Source organism: Lissotriton vulgaris, unplaced genomic scaffold (assembly GCF_964263255.1).
Source record: "Lissotriton vulgaris unplaced genomic scaffold, aLisVul1.2 SCAFFOLD_270, whole genome shotgun sequence".
Taxonomy (NCBI): Eukaryota; Metazoa; Chordata; class Amphibia; order Caudata; family Salamandridae; genus Lissotriton; species Lissotriton vulgaris.
Window position 1 is genome coordinate 1,341,325 of NW_028248532.1, and position 25,901 is coordinate 1,367,225.

The following is a 25,901-nucleotide window of genomic DNA, read 5'->3' on the forward strand; positions in this document are numbered from 1 at the left end:
TTATGCCATGCTTTGTTTTGTTATGCTATGCTGATGAGGGTGTATGAGGGTGAGTGAGTGAGGGTGAGGGTGAGTGAGGGTGAGTGAGGGTGTGTGAGGTGGTGTGAGGGGGTGTGAGGGGGTGTGAGGGTGAGAGGGTTGGGAGGGTGAGGGGGTGTGAGGGTGAGGGTGTGTGAGGGTGAGTGAGGGTGTGTGAGGGTGAGGGTGTGTGCGGGTGAGGGGGTGTGAGGGTGAGGGTGAGTGAGGGTGTGTGAGGGTGAGGGTGTGTGCGGGTGAGGGGGTGTGAGTGTGAGGGGGGTGAGGGTGTGAGGGTAAGGGTGTGTGAGGGTGTGAGAGGGGGTGTGAGGGGGTGTGATGCTGAGTGAGGGTGTGAGGGGTGAGGGTTGTGAGGGTGGTGAGGGTGTGTGAGGATGAGGGGTTGAGGGTGTGAGGGTGAGGGGGTGTGAAGGTGGGTGAGGGGCTGTGAAGGTGAGTGAGGGTGTAAGGGTGGGTGAGGGTGAGGGTGTGAGTGAGGGTGTGAGTATGTATGATGGTGAGGGTGGGTGAGGGTGAGTGAGGGTGGGTGAGGGTGTGAGGGTGGGTGAGGGTGTGAGAGGGTGAGAGGGTGTGAGGATGTGTGAGGGTGAGTGAGGGTGGGTGAGGGGGTGAGTGAGGGTGGGTGAAGGTGTGTGGGGGTGAGGTTGAGTGAGGGTGTGTGAGGGTGTGAGGGTATGTGAGGGGTGAAGGTGAGTGAGGGTGTGTGAGGGGTGAAGGTGAGTGAGGGTGTGTGAGGGGGTGAGAGGGTTTGAGGGTGTGTGAGGGTGAGGAGGTGTGAGGGTACCAAGTAAATAGTGGCAGGGCAGACATCGTAAGAGAGAGAAACACAAATGTTAAGATAACAGTGCTCGAAGGGGTTGTGAGAAGGTGCATGCTGAAGTCAGACAATGAATCCTATACATGGAACCCATTTCTAGAAACCACAGATGCGGCGTTTGCTGTGTTAGAGGGGGCACGGGTTCCTGCTAAGCCTGACGTCCTTGTGAAGACTTAACCTAACATGAAACAAGGATGGGGTAAAACAGGTCTATCTATGGTCGTCTTTCTAGACAGGCAAACATACTTGGCGTGAAGCTGCTGCATGTCCAAAGCCACAGCACATTTCCGTCTCAAAATAAACAAAGATCGCGCAATGCTACATATAAACTGGTGGGTTGTGGCGCTCAGCAGCAGCAGACAGTTGCCCTCTGATAATAGCCCTCTCACAGGTTTCCTTTCAAATTACGCAGTAGAAAAAACACTGCAATTAATACAGTTTACATTTTTAGCTTATATGCCCTTTGTTCTGCTAATTAAAAAATAAATACAGTGTAAAGGTGCTGCCGCATAAAAGCACCGGCCTTTTATTTCTTGCAAGTTATGTACTAGGACAGCGGCTGTAGCCGAGTGTTTGTAGGTACACATAAATTGAATTGGTATTGTGGCTCCACTAAAGGCGATATTTTTGGATCATGTGCATTTTTTACTAAGTACTGCTATTCCCTCAAAGTAAGAAGCACCCCAAAAACCTTTTCATTTAAGAAACAAAACAAAAAATGTAGAGTTACATGCATGGTTGTAGTAAAATACATATAAAATGTGAAGCTGCTGCCTATTTACAACACCAGCACTTCTTTTCTTAAAAGGAAGGCTGAAGCTACGTGTTTGCAACTAAACTCAAATTGTTTGGGGGAAAAACGCAGACTGAAAGTCTACTGGAGTGTGACTTTATGTGTAAATCCCTACACTTGAGAAAGGAAACCAGGCAGGCTAATTAAGGGTGAAGTAGCTGAGCGAGAAAGATTGTAATCTTTCGTCTGCAGCATCTGTGGCATGCAAATCAAGGACAGCAGGACGCTGAGGTTGTTAAAGTAACAAAAGGCACCACTAAAGTCTGCAATGCAATAGGTCTTACATTTACACCTTTGAGCTATTGGCATTTTAAATGATAATGCCTTTTATTCATGTTTTGATTTTAAAAACATAAATAAAAGGCGTTGTCATTTAACAATGCCAATAGCTCAAAGTAGCGTAAATGCGAGACCTATTGCTTTGCAAATGCTTGTTTGGAGTGCAGTGTGGTATGGGATTGTGTGACATTCTGTCCTGTAGAGGTAAAAGAATGCTTCACGCCGCTTTTCACACTGAGGCTAAAGTGGGGCAGCGAAGCCTTTGATGTGCCAAATGCTGCTGGGGAACCGAGTTGGAGCCTCGGCGTGGGCTCAGCATCCTGTGATTCTGATCAAATCACTTTATCTCCCTGCGCCTACCACACAATGAAAGTGTCCCTAATATCCTTTAGCAGTCGGTACATAACGTGCCATTTGTTGGGAATTCATAAAGACAGATGGTGCAACTATAAAACAGCCTGCAGCGCTGATCCCATGTACACTATAACACGAACATTATTTCAAATTAACAAAAATGTTTTTTTACAGGATGACGTGCAATTGTAAACAAGGAGCGAGGGGCGGATGGGGGGGGGGGGGCTTGGTGCAACACCGTGAAAAGTGGCACGTGTAATTTAAATTATGAAATCTAAAAACGGAGATGGGAGTAAATTAATAAGGACAGAAAATAGTAAATCCAACAAATAAAGCGATTGGCGCTATTGCAGGGCAAGGAGTTTAATATCCAGCAGCATAATACCCAATCTGATGTAAGCTCACTGTTAAAGCACAAGGGCGCATAATCTAAGGGAAAAAGAGGAAAGGAAGCATCACTCTTCCATCCCGATATTCAGCAAGGCATGGTATATACATTACAAAAGTGAAACAGTAACTCAACGCTCCTCTGCGGTCCCGTTATTTTCAGGCTGGCAGCCCCGTGCATAAATCTAAAATGTAATCATTGAAACAAAAGGGCGCGTTACCTATTTGTCATCAGAAACATGATGACACTATTGAAAAGTTTAAACAAATGCACAGCCTAACGTGCGCTATAGATGGGCTTACCGCGAGGAAGGTGCTGCCAGTCACTGAATAAATCGTAGGAACAGAAGCCGGTCCCGAAACTCTGCTTATGAGCGCGTGCGTGTGACACGCGAATGCTTGCAGCCGCTAAGTGCTGGCGAGGAACCGTGTCACGGCGGGCCGATTCTCATGGACCGGGACAATAGACTAAGTTAAATGATCTGGGAACCACTCAAGTTTCAAAGTTCAAAGATGCACCTAGAGGCACTGTGTGTAGAGTAAGGCAATTGTCGGTGTATGTAAAGTTGGGTGAAGAGTCCCAACTGAGTTGAATTCACCATACCATTTAAAATAATATACAGTATGTGACAATTCTATTACGGGGGAAATGGAATGTATAGTTTAATGGGTCTCACTCCTATGAACTCCGTAAGCGTCCAAAAAATAGAGCAGCCAGGAATGAGCATCAGTAAGCTCAAAAAGGAAACGCTCGTAACTGGACTAATTACCATAGGGAGTACAGAGTCATAATAACAATTCAACTAAACCATGCCTGCACACACCGCACATTAGCATTGAAAAAGTTTATATCGTATTATGTGACTACCAAATCCAGCTATGCATTCGTGACATATAAAGTACATAGTCATAATAAACGGCGCAACAGACTGGAATAGAACAAGTTTCCATCATATCATATGTGGCTAACAGATACAAATATGCATTCATTAGGACATTGTGAAGGCTGTGTCTATAGGTCATATATTAGTCCATTCGTTGTGAACCTGCAGTGGGACAAAAACATTACAAAAAAGCACTGGGGGAAGAGAGCAGGGTTAGGCAAGGCCTACAGCCGTGAATAAGTGACGGCAGGGGGCGGGGCAGCTGAAGCCTTTGATGTGGCAAATGCTGCTGGCAGGGGGAAGCCTGTGGGGAAATGCAAGCTCGTGCACAAAGGAGCTTGTGGTCACGTGATTTCACGTGAACTGTTGAGTATCCGGATCGTAAAAAGTCAGCTTTGTGGATGGCCGGCATTAGGCCTCTCTACGAGACCTAAAAAAGAAGGAGAAAAGGTGGGGTCAGAAAAGGGGACAAAACCTCACGTACGGTATCACATGAAGAGGACCCAATACACAAGTCACCTAAGGTAGTAAGGAAGGAAGTTTTAATGGGGCTATCAACTGTAAATCCTGAATCTTAGCCTAATAAAGGGCTATTGGAGGCTATTGAATGTCTTCTAAAATCTCTCATACTGCCACTCACTGAGAGAGTTAAAAGGCTGGGGGAAAAAATGGATCGTATTTTGGCAGACCCCAACCCGACTGAAAACCCTAATCAAATTAATGGAAGCGAAGCTTGCCCCAAAGCTAAACATCATACTTATAATTCATCCAGGCAACAAACAGATTCCTATATACCTAAAAACACGCTTGCTGATACAAATTCCACTAAATCAGCAGGCACGAAAGTCATAAGCAATGAAAAGACTCAACCAGGTGCCCCGAAAGTCGCCCCTACCAGAAATGACCCCCCAACGAAGACAAGTCATACGACCAGAGTAAAATCTAATTCTAGAAATATAGTAGACTTGCCCCCGGAATCGTCCAACTATGTCATCATTTTAACAGGAGTTCCGGTTGTGCCAGTAGGAAATGCAGAACCTAACACCAGTCTCAAAAATTAAGTTATCCACTGGCTGCGTAACAACAGACTGCTCCCATTACATCTAAACGGAGATATAGTATCAGTGAGACGGTGTAATTGGGTGGGCTTATGCCCTAAAGACATTGAAGGGGATGTGGTAATAGTAAACTTTAGGGACCATAGGGTGGTTACAAATATCAGTGACTGGTTTCAAGGGAGAAGTGAGGGAGGAGTATCATCGCGTAATTTGAGCTACTTTTATCCAGAAGCTCTGATGATGCCCCCAAATAACCCTCCAACTCTGCGCAGCTTTGATGCCTCCCATCGACCAAATCAAATTCCGAACTTTATCGTCCCTAGATACCACAATAAAAATGTCAACCCTTTTCTCCCACCCAAACGCCCAAATAGGTACTTCATCCCGTTTGATAATAACTATCACCCCATAAACCCAAATGAGTACTGGAACATCCCACTACACAATTTATTTGATCCACTCTCTGGTTTAGATGCAAACAAATGACTTATTTCATCTATTCCCTATGAGGGATTTGCTTGTGAGTACACGATAAATCGCCACACTTTAGTTGAAGCAAATAACCTTGTACCAGGGATGGCTCATTCAGTGAATTTGGGTGGTGAAATGATAAGGGAAGAAATCTTTACTGGGACGATAAATCGCCATATTTTAGTTGAAGCAGATAACCTTGTACCAGGGATGGCTCACTGAGTAAACTTGGGTGGTGAAATGATAAGGGAAGAAATATTTACTGGGACGATAAATCGCCACACTTTAGTTGAAGCAGATAACCTCGAACCAGGGAGGGCTCACTCAGTAAACTTAGGTGGTGAAATGATAAGCGAAGTAATCTTTACTGGGAGAAATGGTATAAAAAGTTCTGATTATGGGCGAGCCGAATTTGGCAGGTCACTTATTGATCCCGGTTCTCCTAAAAAGCCCAATAAAATTACTGCAAGAACGGCAAATGCGGGGGGGGGCCTCGCTGAAACCTCGAAAGAAAGTGCGGTGTGCCATAATCTAGGGTTAAATGGAAGGTCTCGAGAAAAATGGTCTATTACATTTTGGAATTTAGCTGGCCTTAAGGCGAAACTGGATAATCCAAATTGGGAAAATGTTTTTTCTAATTGTGATGTTATATGTTTACAAGAAACATGGGCAGAGAAAGAATATCATATGTGTGGTTTTAAAACTGTATTTATCCCTGCCGTAGGTTCCGCACATGGCCGAGCAAAGGGGGGATTATGTATGTACATTTCCAATTGTCTTATTTGTAAAAAAATTGAGTTGTATTTTCATAACTGTTTTTACCATAGTGTTGGGTTACATTTCAACAACACTGTTTGTATACTAATAGTAAACTTTTATAACAATATCCCTGTAGTAGATATACCAGTGGTGCTCAAAACCCTGAACATGAAACTTAATAGCATAAATAAAAGCTCCCATAAACAGTTCATTGTCATATGGGGTGGTGATTTCAATTGGGCCCTATGCAAAAGATCAGGAACAGGAAATTGTGGGCTAACGATAGATAGGGATACCACCCGACACATTTTGAGCACACATTAACGGGGAATGCTTTAAACGAGATCATATTCAACAACGATCTAGGGTTTTCAAAGGAATTATGCAACATTGAGACCCCCTTCTCTCCAACTTTTAATGGGAGAGGTTTACTTTCTACAATTGATTTTATCCTTATCTCCTCGTGTTATAGGGACTGCATTGTTAGCCATAATGTCTTAAAATCTCCCCTAAGCGATCATTTCCCCATCAGGATTGAATTATTAGACCCACAATTAATAGTGCACAAAAGAGCTGAGGTTTCCTCTGAAAACGTAGAAATAACCAGGCAGAACGGATATGCCTTAAAATGGACTAAGGTGGTCCCCGAGGAGTTTCTTAGTAACATAATTAATGCATGTAACACAAGCTTTTGTGTTTGCTTGGACCTGGCATCTGACGATGCAGACATTATAAGTAATTTCTGAGAAATAACTGCCTGTATAAAGAGGGGTCTTTGGGTAAATGTCAAGGAAAAGAAGATCCAAAGGAAAACAAGAGGCTGGTTTAAATCAGCATGTAGTAAGGCCCATAAGCAATTAAAACTGGCCTTGCATAAGCAAGATAGAAACCAGACTCTGATAAGGGCTCTACGTAAGGAGTATAAAACTGCACTAAAAGTTCAAAGACAGCTGATGAGGAAGGAAGCATGGACAGCTATCATGGAGGCCTCAGAATCAAAGGATATGACGGCCTTTTGGAGAGCAGTGAATGCCCTCTTTTTCAAAGACAGTACAAAGGCTCGTATTGAGATAGCTGTTACTGAGGATGAATGGGTCAAGCACTTTAAAACACTTTATGACCCAGTAGCAATCACCACTGATATAGTGAGAGAACCCACGTTTAAGGGGAAGGGTATTGAAGGGCTGCAACTTAACTTTTCCCTGGAGGAGGTAATTAAGGGTATTAACTCCAGCCTAGGGGGAAAGGCACCCGGCCCGATGGTGTTCCAGTGGACATTGTTAAGAAAAATATATTGCTCTGGGCACCTTTGCTCACCAGAACTTTTAATGCTGCTTGCTCAATAGGATTGATTGGTACTTGGTACAAGTCGTTCATTATTTCCATCTTTAAAAAGGGAGACAGAGCAAGCTGTGCGTGCTACCGGCCCATATCTTTGCTCGACTCCACCATTAAAATCATTGGTAGAGTCATTTTAGATAGACTGCACTTATGGGCAGAGGAACACAACATTATCAGTGATCTCCAATATGGTTTTCGCGAAGGAGTCGGTACCATCGAACAAGCACTCAATTTATCAATACAGATAGAGAAATACACTACAGCTAAGGGAGGAAGACTTTTCTTAACTTTTTTAGATTTGACATCTGCTTTTGATTTTGTAAATCATGGCAAATTATGGATAATTTTAACCCGATTGGAAGTAGAAGTAAATATCATCAAATCTTTGAGAGAACTGTATAACGGGGCTAGTGCAATGGTCAGATACGGTAAAAATGGGGAGTGTACAAGGGAGTTCAGTGTTGCGAGGGGCGTGAGGCAAGGGTGCGTCCTTGCCCCATTTTTATTTTCTATTTATATAAACAACCTGGAGGACACTCTGCTTCAGGGCTGCACTGATATGCCAATTGCCTCAGCCCGTCGTATACCTGCTCTTATTTATGCAGATGACGCTGTTCTCATGGCAAGAACTCGCATAGCCTTGCAGACTATGATTACCTCTTTTAGCACCTTTATGGCCAAATTAGAACTACAAGTAAATTGTACTAAGACTTTTGCTATGAACTGTGGTGGTAACGTGAACCAAAAGAAAAAAAACATGTTCATAGAATCAACCCCTCTACAACATACCCCAACATTCCCTTACCTGGGGATCCTGTTTGATTGTACTGGTAAATGGAGCTGTGCGATTAAAGCTAGGAATGTACTATTTTCTAAATCCATAATGGCCCTTAGGTCTTTTAGCAAGAAGATGCGTAAAAAGCCAGTTAAAGAGCTTTTATATATATATATAAAGCTAGCTGTGTTTCGGTGGCATTATATGGGGCAGGAATCTGGGGTGACTCAAATGTCAGCAGCCTACAAGTCACCGAAAAGGGTTTTCTGCGATATCTTCTAGCACTCCCAAAGAGTATGTCTAGTTATAATTGCCACACAGAATTGGGCATTTCCTACCTGGAAGATCTAATCAAGGTGCAACCGATCCTTCTATGGTATCGGGTATGGACTACTGAGAAATGCCACCTAAATCGCCTCATCCTGGGGGATGCACTGAAACCAGATGGGGGCAAAAGGATAAAATGGTTGTGCTATATAAAAGCTTTCTGTGATAACATCAAGCATCCAGAATTTTATACTGACCCTATGTCAATGTCTGATATCACTAGGAAAGCATTGATACAGTAAAGTCTAAATTTTCTTGAGAATCAAAGAGAACAAACAGAACTGTTAAAAAAGACAGTAATTGCCCACCAAATGATAATTAAACCAAGGGTTACCCAGCCTTATCTAAATCTTCAAATGAAAGACCAAGAAAGGTTCTTGTTGACCAGATTTAGGTTTGGGATACTGTTGAGACTGTTGAGCTTTCCCGTTACAAATGATTGGTCAAAGGTAATCTGTAAATGTCCGTGTGATAATGCCTCCACTCAATCGGATATTCATATTCTATTTTTCTGTAGATTTTATGTTATATCTAGGAAGAGATGGATTATGCCTATTTTAAAATATATGAACATGAGACAGTGTCGCCCAGCATTTTTAGCTATACAACTCTTGGAGGATATTTTCTCAGTTGCATCTGTCGTGGCATTTCTTAAAAGTATTTTTTACCTACGTAAGACAATGATTATATGAATTCTACTATTCTAACCTCTGGCCTATGTTAATATTGTGTACACTGCTTTTAAAATATATTAATTATGACGATGTAATATTTGATGTGATTTGATGTACTTTTATGGTTATTTATGAAATATAACCAAATAAAGTCTTTTGAATTTGAATTTGATACAACCAAATTGGAATTAGGAGTGGGCCTCATTTTTATAATTCCATTTAGCGTAATCACGGGGAATTTCCTAAACATTCTGCGATATTACTTTGTTATACACAAGAAAAATAACTGTGCATTAAGTGTTATTTTCTTACTGCAAAAATACCCCCATGCACCCCAAATGGGCACAAGTATACATTGTGCGCCAAGAAGTAGCTCTAAATACAAAATAACTTGAATAATAACGAGAGCAGTTACTTGCTCTCCCTAAATGGGCATTTGGAGGAGGATTTTCACCCAACTTATTCCCGACATTTAGCACTAGTTACTCAACGCAAAATTCACCCTTGCCTTCAAATTCGACTCTAGGTTTAATTTTTCTCTAACAAAATAGCTCTAAATGCAACAGAACATCAACAGCTGAGTGAGCAGCCATTCACGAGAGCTAAATATGCTCTTGTGGTGGAATTATTTTCCCCCAAATTACTCACAATTACACAAGCAGGCGTAATTGCATTATTGTCAGTAATTGGACAGCAAAGATTAAAGTGGAATTACCAAAATTAGTCTCATTACTCAGGCGTAATAAAAATAATTACTCCAGGCCTATTTAGAATCTTTTAAACTAGATATTGGGATGGAAATGTTCCCTTCATTCGTATACAGGCATGTACCACTGGGGTGCACTCCAGGATACATTTGTACCTGGTGTTCTGATTTTTATTTTGGACTTGGTGTCAGGCTAATATAGCGTGCGTATAGAGACCTTGGCCTGTCCCTGTCTATGCAATGTCCTGGATCTGTCTTATGACCTGGAGGGGATCACCAAACATGCCCTGACAGCTGATATTGTTCTACTGTCCCTGTTCTGGGCGTAAACATCAAGCAGAGGTAAGAACATTTTCTGAACCTTTACAGTGATCCCACCTTTTTATCAGAATCAGTGAGAAAGAGCGACCTACTGATCATCTTGTATACAGTCCGTTGTTATGTTAAAACCAGAACCTTCCGGTGACATCCTGTGTGCATGTTGGAAGCGTGTGCATGTACAGTGAGCATGTGATATAAGCGGCAGTAGGACTGTGTGTAAGTGTGTGTGTGTGTGTGAGTCTGAGTACTGAACCCAGTGGTATACATTTTGTATGCCCCTGGTGGTAACATGGCACAAGATGGAGGAATAGTTTGTTTTTTATGATACTGTGGTTATTAGTAGATGTTGTATTTATAATGTTCACAATGTCATAGCCAAACGTTTTTTACTACTTTTTTTGCCCTGTACGAAATTGATTTCTTTTGAGGTAACCAAAGTATTTGAAAATCCATGATGGACAAAGACGAGTGTAACTAACTGTTCCAATGCATTATGGGTACTATGGTCTGAGGAAATGAAAGACAATTGAATTATATAACGAAACACCTTTTTTGGTGCCAACTTTCGGCTATAACATCATGGAAATTATAAATACAACATCTACTAATGACCACAGTATCGTACAAAACGAACTACTAGAGTTTTAATATGATAATGAAATTGAATATTATCCGTAGTCCATCTTCAGTGTTCTAAGCTCTGTAGATTTAAAATGAAGACCAACTCACCACGTCACATGAGGCATATGACTAAGGCCCGGTGGGGGCTGAAACGTGTTATGCTGGAACCTTCTGCAATTAAAAGGAGTTAATGTGCTACTAACCAGCTGATGAGCTCATTTTGTCCCTGGGTGCAGGAACCTTACCTTTTTGGAACATATATTTCTAAACATAGTTAACCGTGTTTAATATATGATGCTCACAGGCATACAATGCATGAACATACAAGCAGGCACTGCATGAACATATTTGGTAAAGTCATAATGTTTGGGTGTTAGAACGTTTAACCTTTGGGTCGTCTTCCCCCACACTTTTTGCCTTTGCCCCTCCTGTTTTGCTGATTTCGTTATTGTTGGACTTAGGACTCTGTGTACTTTGCCACTGCTAACCAGTGCTAAAGTGATTATGCTCACTCCCTAAAAAAGAGGTAACATTTGCGTATACATTATTGCAAATGTAATTTAATTATAGGTCCCTAGTAAAGTGATATGCATATACCCAGGGCTGGTAAATTAAATGCTACTAGTAAGCCTGCAGCGCTCATTGTGCCACCCACCTAAGTAAACTCTTAAAACATCTCAGATCGGGTATTGCAGCCAGTATACAGATTTCACCTGTCAATTCACCTTGGCAAAATAAACCGCTTCCCAGGCCTAAAACTTCCTTTCTATTACATGTAAGCTGCCCCTAAGTTAGGACCCAAGCAGTCCCCTAGGGCAGTGTGCATTGTATTTAAAAAGCAGGAGAGGTACTTTTAAGTTTCACTTGTTCTGGTAGTGAAAGCCTCCCAAATGTGTTTTTCACAACTGTGAGGCCTACCTCTCCCATAGGATAACATTGGGTTACCATATTACCTCTACTAAAAGATAACTTTTAATTGGGAACAGACAGAAATTTCATGTTCAGTTTGGGCTGGACTTTTCCCATGAGGCACAGGGTCAGACTGATTTGCATATGGCCATGTCTGAACTGGGGTGGCAGAGTAGGCTAAAGAACGGTGATGGATTAAACCCAGATCTGTTTACTGGGTGTGAGTGTTCGATTGGTTCAGATTGTCCGTCCATATTCACCCTCTTTTGTACCACTTTGTTCGCCATAAGTTGGCAGGGTATGCTCAGACGTGAGTCCCTTGTTCACTTTGCCACTGGATTCAATAAAGCCTGGCTGAAGACGTCTGAAATGCCAGAAACCGGTCCTAGGAAGCTTGTTTCCGGTCCAGGGAAGGCATGGCTTGGCAGTTCGGTCTGGACTGTTCCCATGAGGCACAGGGTCAGACTGATTTGCATATGGCCATGTCTGAACTGGGGTGGCAGAGTGGGCTAAAGAACGGTGATGGATTAAACCCAGATCTGTTGACTGGGTGTAAGTGTTTGATTGGTTCAGATGCTCCGTCCAACTCCACCCCCTTTTGTACCGCTTTGTTCGCCATAAGTTGGCAGGGTATGCTCAGACGTGAGTCCCTTGCTCACTTTGCCACTGGATTCAAGCAAGCCAGGCTGAAGACGGCTGAAATGCCAGAAACCTGTCCTAGGAAGCTTGTTTCCAGTCCATGGAAGCCATGGCTTGGCAGTTCGGGCTGGACTGTTCCCATGAGGCACAGGGTCAGACTGATTTGCATATGGCCATATCTGAACTGGGGTGGCAGAGTGGGCTAAAGAACGGTGATGGATTAAACCCAGATCTGTTGACTGGGTGTGAGTGTTTGATTGGTTCAGATGCCCCGTCCATCACCACCCCCTTTTGTACCGCTTTGTTCGCCATAAGTTGGCAGGGTATGCTCAGACGTGAGTCCCTTGCTCACTTTGTCACTGGATTCAAGCAAGCCTGGCTGAAGACGGCTGAAATGCCAGAAACCGGTCCTAGGAAACTTGTTTCCGGATCAGGGAAGGCATGGCTTGGCAGTTCGGGCTGGACTTTTCCCATGAGGCACTGGGTCAGACTGATTTGCATATGGCCATGTCTGAACTGGGGTGGCAGAGTGGGCTAAAGAACGGTGATGGATTAAACCCAGATCTGTTGACTGGGTGTGAGTGTTTGATTGGTTCAGATGGTCCGTCCATCACCACCCCCTTTTGTACCGCTTGGTTCTACTGACTGAGCTTTTGTTGTTGTGGTGTCAAATAATTTGTTAAAATCTACTCTATTTTTTTTAAACTAGTGTTTGATTTGTCTTGTGTTGTGTTGTAACTGTGTTTAAGTGCTGGCTGCATACATTCTGTACACATCGGGCCCGATTCACAGAACTAACTTTAGACAAAATCCTAAACTTACTACCATTTTGGTATTCACAGAAGGCACTTACTCATTTCGGTATTCACAGAAGTTAGGAGTCCTAACTTTAGGACTCCTAAATGCCTTCTGTGAGTACCGAAAGTCTTAAAGTTAGTCCTACCTATAAGACTTTCGGTATTCACAGAAGGCATTTAGGAGTCCTAAAGTTAGGAGTCCTAACTTTACTACTCATAAATTGAGAAAAATACTAACTTTAAGACTTTAGGTATTCACAGAAGGCATTTAGGAGTCCTAAAGTTAGGACTCCTAACTTCTGTGAATACCAAAATGAGTAAGTGCCTTCAGTGAATACCAAAATGAGTAAGTGCCTTCTCTGAATACCAAAATGAGTAAGTGCCTTCTGTGAATACCAAAATGGTAGGAAGTTTAGGATTTTGTCTTAAGTTAGTTCTGTGAATCGGGCCCTGTACCTCTAAATTAAGCCTGACTGCTTTGATACCAAGCTACCGGAGGGTTTAGCACAAGTTCATTTGGTGACCTTTTTTGGTTCACTCTTACAAGGTTTGTGACTGATGCTTGAGAAGGATTCCCCCCCCCCCCCCTTTAGCCAACAACCCACTTTCCCACATTGGTATAAGCAGTCCCTCTCCCCCCTAAAAAAATAATACAGATCATACACAAATGTATTTATTTAAAATATATTCCATATTTGTGAAATGCTGTATTGCTTTGGGGTCCAAAGCCCTAATTAGAAATGCCCATGAAATTCTGATATGTGCGGTAACCCATGTTACTGCGCACATTGCAATTATAAGTATTGATTCTGTTAACACACCTGCTGTATTTTTCCCTCTGTACATTTTGGGAGGGCAAACATGCTGAAATTTACTGATCAAAAAACACCTGCTAAAATCCAATGCATGCACAAGTTGGTTGTGAATAACCACAATTCCAGGTACAATTTCTAGCAAATTCTCTGAATGGAACGTATTTACCAAACCCAAACAATACCTCTCCCTGGGTTAATAGTGTTTTAGTAAAAGTAGATAGTAACATACATGTGGCATCTCTCCAACTCCTCAAAAACACTCTCATAGACAAATAAAGCTGCATACAACTAATTAGGGTAAAATCAGTTCGACACATTTTAGGCATAGAGATATGTAAGTCTGCCATATGCATCACTATCAGAAATGTCATACTACAAACCTAATTGATTTTCTTTTTTCTTTATCTTAGATTAACTCTTCTCTATTTGTCACAACTTTAGTTATGTTGGCAAGGAAGCTCTCCTCTGTCAATGCAAATGTGTCAACTATCAAAGACACAAGGTATTGTATCAATAGCTCAGAAGTATACCTATATGTTTGGGTGACTTTCTAGTGTTTGTGCATTTTTTGTGTCCGTCACAATCATTCTTCAGGAGATGTATTTGGTAAAGAACTTGTGATTCTTAAACCATCATCTTGAACAGTACAGATATCAATAAATGTACTTTGCTTTCCAACATTAACTCTTTTGAGCTGTGTAGCTACAGTGTCTTGGCTCCTCCAGTGGCGTTACGAATGAGTTCAGTTTGTCCAATATATACCATGTCACCACACAACTATGTTCTCAGAGGATAATTAAAAGACTACTGAAAAATATATGCTAATTCACGTGTACAATTTACTCTTCAATCAGTTGTGTCACTGGAACCAAACTATACCTGGCTGATGAGCTCTAACTAGGGAAAGAACATTCCTGGGTTGCTTGTGTTCTGGATCATGGAGGACCTGGCCTGGCAGTTCTGGCTAAGTCCAAATTGAGGTGGCATGGTGTGGAAAATAATGATGTACTGGGATGTGGCCTGAAAAATTACCTGTGGCTGAGAATCATCCAAGCATTTCATCCATCACTGTTTTGTATATTTTAGTGTGCAATCCAATACTCCAGTTTGTCAGAGGCCTCTCTAGAAAATGACAGTGTTTAACTTACTTGGTCTAAAACATGGTGGCATGTATCATCTGGAAAAGCTGAAAATATGCCACATCCCTTTGTCCTCTAAATGTGTCTTATACTCCCATTAATGACATAGACAAACCCCCCCAATGTAGCATCAGTCTGGGAAAGGTGCCTTTTTCAAGATCAAATAAGAGCAATAGCCAAAATAATGCAGTCTAAATTGTTGTATTTTACCTTATTTGTGCACATGAATCCATTTTAGACAAGCATCTTGATGCTGATTGTTTATACCAGACATTCCTATGGTGATGTTGGAAATTCCATCTTAGATAAAATATAGTATAAAAGGATTGCCACTGACCACTCAGGAGAGAAACTTCACCCAAGTCACAGACACAGATCACAGATCTTGATGGGCACAACACCAGATTGTATTTTGAAGCCTACATCAAGTCTCTGTGAGGCTCTGCAAAGTTTCTGCCTTCACTAACTGGTGCTTGGATTGTGTTCTTGCAGAGACACAATCTGCTTGCCCTTGTGCTCTAAATAGCTGTCAAACTATTGCAAACAGACAACAAATCATGTTGTCCAGGTATGGTTACCACCTCGGAAACTCTGGCTTATTATGTATTCATATGCTAGAACGAGCATAGCACTTGGAGATAGCACAATGGGGGGGGGGGGTTAAAAGCTATCAATTGTGATTTTACATTTGTTTCCTCTTTTCACTGTTATTGAAAAACCTTGCTGATTTTTATCTTTTGTTTGTTACCAATATTATGGGCACTTGATTCCGCCATTTTAAAATACCCATGTTAAAATAAGTATGTTGAAATGCATATTCTGTTTCTAGTGCTCTTGAGTGTGTAAATCATTAATGAACAATCATTTGGATTACCACTGCTCCCTGTTGGGAACCCCAAAGCATGGACACCACTTCAATTATGTATTGGGTGGGATTCTGCGGGACTTCAAAAGCCTGTCCACATTCAGGCGTTGGTGCATTGAACTAAGTACACTCTAGTCACCTGATGGTGTGAAAGCAAACCTTGTAAAGCTGAGCCAAAGACTCAGTTCATGCAACACTTGTATAAATAAGATTTATACCTTGGTTGAGCTGTTTTTCACGTAAACTCTAAAGCGATTTAGAAGCTGTTTTATTAAGGTTTTGCATTGTCCTTGCACCATGCAAGGGGGTGCAAAGGTGACAAGAACCCTAAGTGAGATTTATCAATCCAAGCAAGGTCACCTTGTGTGGCCCTGTATGGCTTGATAAAGCTAGAGTAATGCAAAGCAGCACAAATAGCTGCCTTGCGTTAATCTGCTCCAGGGAGGTGTTCCATGGGTAGAGCATGGGTGTTCCCAGGCATCCACCCATGGATTTTGGCACATTCCCAGATTTACTATTAGTGATAGACCTGGGAATGCATCAGCATGCTACACGTCCTCAAGTGAGGAGTAACAAGGAGAAATATTTTCATCTCTCCTTGTTTATTGCACTTTTTACATGTGCTGCATTCTGCAGCAAATATAGAAAGAGGTAAATGCCTCTCAGAAATTGTTTTTGTGCAGGAAGGTGTCCATTCCTGAACAAAAAGAATCCTGCCTAGAAAACAGGCACCCTTGCAGCATAATGCTGAGGTGTCTGCATTGGCGCTAGGTAGCCAAAGGTGCACAAGCACTAAGAAAAGGGCAGAAATGCGCCATATAATGTTAAATACAGTTCATTGCATGCAGCACAAGAAGACAGCTTGCTGCAGTGCGCTACATGAAAAAATTTACAATGATGGGCCTTCATTTGTCAATTAAAATAATGTCTGTGGATTTTGGACAGATCACTTTTTGGCTCCTTGGTATTGGCTCTGCCGCCCTCTTTGCTTAGTGTGACATGTAGGGTTCATCAGGGTGAGAGAACAGATGTAAGTCAGAAATGTTTCTGTCCCACTAAACTTGTGAATCCTGACTTTCATTTAAAAGTGGGAGAACCACTGATTGACCATTGGCCAAGCCACCTACGTTGAAGCCACTGCTGGCTCTGCTGGCAGTCATTGTGGACCGCGTCTTCGGAGGATTATTCCCAATTGAAAGATTCCCAATCTTTTAGACGGCGGGATCTATGTGATTTTTCCTTTCGAGTCAGCAATTCAGATTCCCGATCTATCGGCGGGATCTTTGAAGCACGTTCAGTAAACATTAACTAGAATTACACCACTCAGATCGTTTGACGCCGAGTCCACCACCTATTGCAATGTCCTTGATCTTGAGTCACTTTCACCAACACGCTACGATGTTCCTCGTCTATTTATGAGATACCAATTACCATGACCAGAGTAATCTACACCTCATGGTAATACGCCCCACCCCCGTCCTGATGAAGACCCCCTAGCAAGGCACCATCTATCACCTGCCATTATCTGTGGGTCAAAACGTCGACAGCCTTACTATGTTCAGCTTCCTCCCATATATACCATTGATTGTGTTTTATTTTGGGAGCATGATGTACATAAAACGAACTTGAACCATTGGTCTATATTCTGTTAATTTAACTATTGCATTGTATACTAAGGTCGTTTGACCATTGCTATGTCACTTTATTGATTACCCTACACTCCTTCCTACACTACCACCTTCCCTACCCTTTCCTTTTAGGGGCACAAAATACGTTGAATCTTTAATACTATGTGGCAAATTGCACTTACACATTGTGATTAAAAACAATGTTATCATTTTAGGATTTATGTCTTCAATTATTAAGTTTGTATACAACTTTTTCCGTTCTGGGACCATCTTCTCCTGTACTAGTCAACAGAAAGAGCCAGCCGAACCACCACAGGGTCCAATCCTTTCCTGTATTGGAAGGTCCAATTTATTTTGATGCATCCTCCTGAGCAGTAGATTCCTAGGTCTGGTCTGCATAAGGCATGGCCAATGCGGACACAAAGTGGAAAAGTGAATGAGGCACATCAAGTTGGGAGCACAAATAATTGGGAAAATGTTTTTAAAGGTATTCTTATTCCGTTATTTGGTGTTGAGAGAAAAAGCTTTCACTTACTCCCCAAAATTCAGCGCTCACTTTCTTTTGCTTATATCAGCTCCAGTTGCTTGGAAAAATCTTACATTTTCTAATTATAAATGACAGTATTACGGCTGTCACTGACCTGATTGGTTCTTAATTGAGCGATTGCAATACATTGTATCTTAGGCTAAGTAGAGTTCCCATGTATCGGATACAGAATATATTGAGCCTTGATGATACATCTAGAAACGTTGTGCCTTATTTGTAAGGCCCTAACGCCGCTGTTTCATCACTTTTTGTGACACTGTGGTGGTGTAAAAAATTTGCCACCCTGCTCCATATTTACAAAGTGATGCATCTAGGCAGATGTGTCACTTTGTAAACCCCTGTGCTACATTTCACCTGCGACATGTATAATGTATGCAGGGTCGGCGTTCCAATGCAGAAAAACCCCGTAGAAGGGGGCAGTGAAATCTATGAGATTTCACTGCGTAGCTTCTACGGCGTCACTGTATCAAATACTTATACTTGCTTGAAGCAGGCATAAGGGGTTAACGCCGGCCTTTTCACATGGAGCTTGCCCCTTGTGAAATGACACATTGCTGGAGTTGCGTCTGTTTCCAGACACACTCAAGCATTGCGCCATTTTTGTGCCAACAGATAAGTCAGGATTCCTGACGTATCGGTAAATCCTTGCGACATGCAGCGCCTTACAGTAAATACTGCGCATCCATGGTATCGCAAGATGGCGCACTGAAAAGTGTTGCATAGCTGTTTCACCCCAGCGATGCAACACTTTTCATAAATAATACCCTTTGTTTGCACACACACTCCATTCTCTCGTCCAGACATAACATCCCCCATTTGACAGTCTGGATGTTTTGTATTTTAGGCTTCTGACCTTTAAAGCCGGCGCTCAGCTCTTCGTTTTGGGCTGTACATGGATAATAGGCCTGTTTCAGTTTGGGAGCGCCGCTCAGATCATGGCATACTTATTCACCATCATCAACAGCTTCCAGGGAGCCTTCATCCTGTTGGTTCACTGTATCCTAAACCGCCAGGTAAGCTTTCCTCAGAAATATTTGGAAAAGTGCCTTTCTAATTATTTAAAATTTCTCTTCATGATTTCTTCCTAGTTTGTTATTTGATCTCACCCCTACCGCCATCGTTAAATATTCTTTTCTCATGTCACCCTATCTTTTCTTACATTGTCAGTTCTTTTTGTTGTGGGTTTCTTTCACCTAATATAATTACTTCTTTCTCTCCGTCTGATATTTTTTATAAAATATGGAAGCTTGAGGTACCTACCTAAGCCCTTGTAGTAGATAATTTTTCTTACAACAGCCTGTGACATAATCACACATAAAATAAGTGTTCCTCTATTGTACTGATATTGTATTACAGATTTGTTGCATTGCCTGGTGTCAGAGCCAGCTAGCAATAAAAACAACTATTGGAGCAGTAAACCAACTTTAGTGGGTTGCCCAACTTTTGAGATTGATTCTAATACCCACATGCATCATTGAGAATTGCATTCGCAAACGGTGCGAATCGCAATTTTCGGCCGTTTGCGTATGCAATTCTCAAATTTGGGATGCATCATGCTTTTCGCAATTTTAGGAATCGCACCCATGTTGCGATTTCTAAAATTGCGATTGCATTTAAGAAATCGCAATTTGAGATTTCTTAAATGCAATGCATGAACATTTTTAATTTACGAATTTGCAAATAGGAAGGGGTAAATTAGCATGAAGTTGACCTTCATGCTAATTTGCGAAAACTTTCAAAAATATACAATGGGACATGTGTGTACATGCTAATTTGCGAAAACTTTCAAAAATATACAATGGGACATGTGTGTGTGAAACTTGCACTTAAAGTTACATTTCAGGGGTGCAGGGGGGGTCCTTTGGACCCCCCTCTGCACCCTTGAAAATGCATTCACAAATAGCGATTCGCAAAATGCTAATCGCAATTTGTGAATGCCTTCCCATTCATTCCTATGGGCCTCTTAATTGCGATTCACAAATTGTGAATCGCAATTAAGGAATTTTTAGAAATCGCAAATAAAAATCCGATTTTTTGATGCATAGCAATTTGCGATTTCTTAATTGCGATTCCTTAATTTTCGCAATTAAGAAATCGCAATTGCTAACTTTGATGCATGTGGCCGTAAGTGTCTTCATCTCTCTGACGCTTCAGTCAGTATGTAATATGGAGACATGATTGATGTTGAATTACTACACTACTAGTGAGTAGAACATAAGTGTGGAAATTACCCTATTGATATCTCATAGCCCTCTTTGAAATGGATAACATTACGTTAAAAGTAAATTGGCAAAAAAACATTTTTTTCAGAAAATCTATGCTATATATCCATGTACGTATTTTCACTAGGGGTGTGCAAAATCTGTTTTTGTGTAATTACGTGAAATTTTGTCGAAATTATGCGAAATTGCACAAAATGCAAATCTGTCATTTTGCACTATATTTTACCACAAAATGTGTCAATTTTTGACGTGAGGGTGCATTTAAACATTCTATTGTGCTCGTGCCTTTCACTGTAAATGTTTGCAGTGACTTGTACTTTGTACAGAAAATGTTTGCTGTGAATTGCACGTAATTTTGCAAAGGGCCGGAGCAGCAGTATAATTTCAGGAATGTTCCGTAACAAGCGTAATGCCAAATTCCTGTATTTATGTGAATTAAGCACAGGCCTAACACGATTTAATGAGCTCGTCTGTTATCTGTGGGTGAAATCAACACTGCAATATTTGATGTCAGTGAAGGTACCTGTTGGCTGACATAGGAAATGTAGTCAGGCTAAGTGATTTATTAAGGCTACTTTAAACAGACACCAAATAACACCACAAAAAGAGAGGCCACACAAGGGTGCCAGATGACAACAAATTAATATAATATGGTCTTGTTGCTAGAGAAAGGGGAACACCCTTGTTTTGTCTGGGCCACCGAAAAATCTTGAGCTGAGGCTAACTCCAGGCCTTCATTTCCTTGTAAACGCTGTGAGTATATCTCTTAACAGTCAGTGGAACTACAACCTTTGAGCTCCATTAAAATCTCAATGAAAACATTATTTGCATGTCACTGCAATCAATCAATCAATAAATCAATCATTCAGAGAACTTGTAAAACGCGCTACTTACCCGTGAGAGTCTCAAGGCGCTGAGGGGAGAGAGGTGTCGCTACTGCTCGAAGAGCCAGGTCTCGAGGTGTCTTCTGAAGGCGAGTAGGTCTTGCGTCTTCCGTATGTGGGTAGGGAGGGTGTTCCAGGTCTTGGCGGCAAGGTAGGAGAAGGATCTGCTGCCGGAGGTCGTTCGTTGGATGTGGGGGACCGTGGCGAGGGCAAGGCCGGCAGAGCGGAGCTGGCGGGTGCGGGTGTGGAAGCGGAGCACGCTGTTCAGGTAGGCTGATCCGGCATTGTGGAGTGCTTTGTGTGCGTGGGTGAGGAGCTTGAAGGTGATCCTCTAGTTGACAGGGAGCCAGTGTAGGTCTCTCAGGTGGGGGTGATGTGGCTGCGACGGGGGACATTGAGGATCAGTCGGGCGGAGTTTAGGATGCATTGTAGTCAGCATGGGTGTTTTGCTGGGATTCCTGCGGAGAGTGCGTTGTCATAGTCCAGTCTGCTGCTGACGAGGGCCTGTTTCACCGTTCTTCTTGTTTCAGTCGGGATCCACTTGTAGATCCTGCGGAGCATGCAGAGGGAGTTGTAGCAGGAGGAGGAGATGGCGTTGATCTGTTTAGACATGGAGAGGGAGAAGTCGAGGATGAATCCTAGGTTGCATGCATGATCGGTGGGTGTTAGTGCTGTTCCCAGTGTGGTCGGCCATCAGGAGTCGTCCCAAGCTGAGGGGGTGGGTCCGAGGATGAGGACCTCCATCTTGTCTGAGTTCAGCTTCAGATGGCGGCTCCTCATCCAGTTGGCGACGGCTTTCATTCTCTTGTGGAGGTTGGTTTTGGCAGTGTGTGGGTTCTTGGTGAGGAGAGGATGAGCTGGGTGTCTTCGGCGTAGGAGATGATGTTGAGGTCGTGATGGCGGGCCACTTTTGCGAAGGGGGCCATATAGACGTTGAACAGCGTCAGGCTGAGGGAAGAGCCCTTGGGGACGCCACAGATGATGTTGGTGGCTTCGGATCGGAAGGGTGAGAGGCGGACACTCTGGGTTCTGCCGGAGAGGAAGGACCTGGTCCACCCAAGGGCCTTCTCTTGGATCCCGGCTTCTAGGAGGCGTATCTTTAGGGTGCTACAGAAGACCGTGTTGAAGGTGGCTGACTGGTCCAGGAGGATGAGGGCTGATATTTCGCCGTTGTCTAGTTGGTGCCTGATGTCGTCTGTGGCAGCGATGAGGGCTGTCTCGGTGCTGTGGCTACGTCTTAATCCGGACTGGGATGGGTCCAAGATGTTGTTGTCTTCTAGGTGGTGGGCCAATTGCAAGTTGACAATTTTCTCAAGGACCTTTGCCGGGAACGGAGCAGGGAGATTGGCCAGACGTTCTTGAGGTCCGCTTTGGGCTTCTTGAGGAGGTGGTTGATTTCGGCGTTTTTCCAGCTTTCCAGGAATGTCGCTGTTTCTAAGGAAATGTTGATGACCTTCCGTAGTTGGGGTGCGATGGCTATGTCTGCTTTGTTGAATCCGTGGTGTGGGCATGGGTCTGACGGAGATCCTGAGTGGATGGAGTTCATGACCTTGCGCGTCTCGTCGTCGTTGACGATGGACCCGGAGGTCAGGCGGTTGGCACGGGTGATGTTCATCGGGGGATGGAGTCTGGAGTAGTCAGGTGGTCGTGGTGTTGAAACTGTCGTGGATGTCAGCGATCTTGTGGTGGAAGAAGATGGCTAGTGAGTCGCAGAGATGTTGTGAGGGCAGGATGTCGTTGGTGCTGGCGCTGGGGTTGGAGAGTTCCTTAAGAATGATGAAGACCTCTTTGCTGTTGTGTGCGTTGTTATCCAAGCGGTCTTTAAAGGAGGATCTCTTGGTTAATCTAATGAGGTGGTGATATCTGCGGGTGGCATCCTTGTGGGCTGTGTGGTTGTCCGGTGTGCGTTCGTGGAGCCATATCTTCTCCAGTTTCCGGCATTCGCGTTTGGATGTTTGTAGCTCGTCTGTGAACCAAGTGGCTCACTTGCTGGCATGACTATTTGGGGGTTTCTTGAGCGGGGCGAGGGTGTTGGCGCCGTCGTCGATCCACTATCTGAGGTTGCGGGCTGCCATTTCTGGGTTGGTGGGGTCGGTGGGTGGGTTCTCGGCGAGGGTGGTGATCAGCTGGTCTTCTGTGACTTTGCTCCAGCAGCGGCGAGGCACCCGTTGGGTGCAGGGGTGAGTGGTTGGTTTCTTGAAGTTGAAATAGATGCAGTGGTGGTCGGTCCATGGAGTTCGGTGGTGTGGTCGAAGGCAACGTGGGGGCCTGTGTAGAAGACCGGTTCCAGCGTGTGGCCGGCAGCATGGTGGGTGCGGTGACGAGTGGTTTGAGGCCGAGGTTGGCGAGGTTGTCGATCAGGGTGGCGGAGTTGGCGTTGTTGTTGTTCTCGAGGTGGAAGTTCAGGTCCCCGAGGAGGATGTAGTCCGTGGGGGCAAGTGCGTGGGTGCTGTCGAGGTCGGCGATGGAGTTGCTGAACTGAGCCCGGGGTCTGGGGGGTCTGTAGATGAGTGTTCCTCTGAGGGTGGTGTTGGGGTCGGTGTGGATCCGGAAGTGCAGGCGACCTTGAGGGTGGACTTGTAGACGATGGCTATTCCTCCTCCGATTCCGTTGGCGAGATCCCTGCGAGTGATCTTTTAGCTGTCCGGGATGGCTATCGCGATGTCGAGCGCAGAGGGGTCTTTCCACCAGGTCTCGGTCAGGAAGGCCACGTCTGGGGCAGAGGTGTCGAGCAGATCCCAAAGCTCGATGGCGTGTTTGCGTGCGGAGCGGGTGTTAAGCGGTATGCACTGGAGGTGGTTGGGTCCAGTCCTTGGGGGTTTGGTGGTTCTGTCGCAGGTGAAGCTGCAGGTGCGGCAGGAGAAGGGTCAGTGGGTCAGTTTTGGGGCTGCTGGAAGCAGGTGTGGTTTTGGCCGGTGTTGAGTGCATGGAGGGTGCTGGCGTCGTAGTGGATTCTGGTGTCGTGGCGTTTGCGGGGTCCAGGGGTTCTGGCGGTGGGCGTGGTCCAGGCGCAGACAGGCTTGCCTTAGGCGCGCCAGCGGCGCGGCCACCATTATCAGGGGAGGGGAGGTGGGAGGGAGGAGCAGCTGGGAGGCGGATGGCAGGGGGCAGCGAATGGGCGTGGGGGGGTGGGGCCGCAGGGGCAGTAGTGGCAGGAACTGCGGGATTGGGGAATGCGCACAGAGGGATGGCAAAACGGTTACACAGGGCACAACAGGGTTACACAGGGCAAAAGGTTGCACAAGGCAAAAGGAACACAATAAGGGGGAGTGAAAAACAATGGTCAGTGGGCACAGAACACAGAACGGCAAGAGCGCTGGTGGAGCTGCAGCCGGGAGGGGCGGGGGGGGGGCGCCTTACTTGGCAAGGTCAAGGGTCGCTTGGGCATTTCATCAACATGCCACCCTCCCTCTGCTGTGATCATCCACACTCCCTTTCTGTTTGAGTACTTCTTTCCATTCTGGCAAGATCTGTAATTTCAATAAAATGTTTGTCTCTCTTTTAAAAAAAATCTTAGAATGTTCTGGATCTCTCTTTAAAATTGATGTGAAGTTATCTCCCTGCTCTTTATTTTGACATTTCCATGTTGACTTTCATTTCTTCCCTCTATCTTTTCAGGTGAGAGAGGAGTACCTGAGGTGGTTTAGGCGGATGCACAAGCCCACAAGGGAATCACAATCTTCCGGTATCATGTCTACTGCAGCTGTGCCCTTGAAATCACTTAAAGGTACTTTTAAGTACTAGTTAAGAGGCTGTTTGAAAATGTCTTACCTATTCATCGATGTTTGGAATGGGACAGATGGTCCTGATTATACCACATGTGGAGAAAAAGGTGCTTAGATTTCTGTTTTTAAAGGAAATCTCTTTCACCATTTGAAAAAGGGTTTTTCCAGGTGATTATGACCTGTGTCCGAATAATTTGCAATAAGTGATGTTACAATTTTTACAAAAGTACTTCAATTAACAGTTGTGCATTTTTAATGCACCTGGTAAATACCAGGACCCCCATTACCAGTACCACGGTTACTTCCGATATATGAGGTAACTCCTGTTACTGCATATATCGCAGTTAGGAGTTTGACAACAAACACCACACGCCCGCAGTTTTCCCCTTATAGATTGCAGCACAATAAATCAGCTAAAATTCTTCAGGTGCAAAATTCCTAATATTTATCAAGACATGTGAATTCTGGTGTGTTGTGAACAAACATGTACGTGTTATTCTCCCTTTTCCAATACAAACTCTTAGGCCCCGATTAAGTGTGAGGCTTTATGGTAATTACTACATGCAGGGATAAATAGTGCAACAAATCTTTTGATTGTGCGTTAAAAAATGCATGTGTTATTTCGCACACGTGGTAAATACCACGTCTGTAGTCTATGTGCGCTATTTAACAAATGTACTATTTAACGCATTACCTATTGTAAATATGCCCTATTTTCCACATGTGATAAATATCACATGTAGTAAATAACGCTCAATAACAAGTACCCGAGGTAATTAAAAACTAGTAAAAAATACCACCTTTAAACGCCACCAGTTAAAACCAGGTTGTAAAAATTCATGAAAGTGTAGGGAATGAAAGAAAAGTTGTGAAGCAATCAACAAAAATTGAAAGACTAACACAATATTGCAAAACAATAAAGTACGTGAACTGTTTGAGCTGAAAATAGTAAAATGTCACACACGCACCTGCACTCAGGGCCAGATTACATAACAGCCAGAGACAGATGAAGCTATCACAGGTTGCTTGCAGCAGCGCACACTTTTATTCTATAGTCCGCCGAAATGGATGCAGCACATTAGGCCACTATACAATGCAATGCCAGATCCATGTTCTGCAACAAAAACC

At 43.6% G+C, this 25,901-nt stretch overlaps 1 protein-coding gene across 1 annotated transcript in view; it reads left to right on the top strand.

Moving 5' to 3' along the window:
* The window catches only part of LOC147664074 (adhesion G protein-coupled receptor E3-like), a 328,851-nt gene extending 304,059 nt beyond the window's left edge, over positions 1 to 24,792 (top strand). The window contains exons 15-17 of the mRNA XM_086950002.1: positions 14,174 to 14,265; positions 18,787 to 18,955; positions 24,667 to 24,792. Coding sequence (XP_086806128.1) covers positions 14,174 to 14,265; positions 18,787 to 18,955; positions 24,667 to 24,792 — 387 coding nt within the window. The remainder of the gene's footprint in view (positions 1 to 14,173; positions 14,266 to 18,786; positions 18,956 to 24,666) is intronic.
* Positions 24,793 to 25,901: the final 1,109 nt, after the last annotated feature.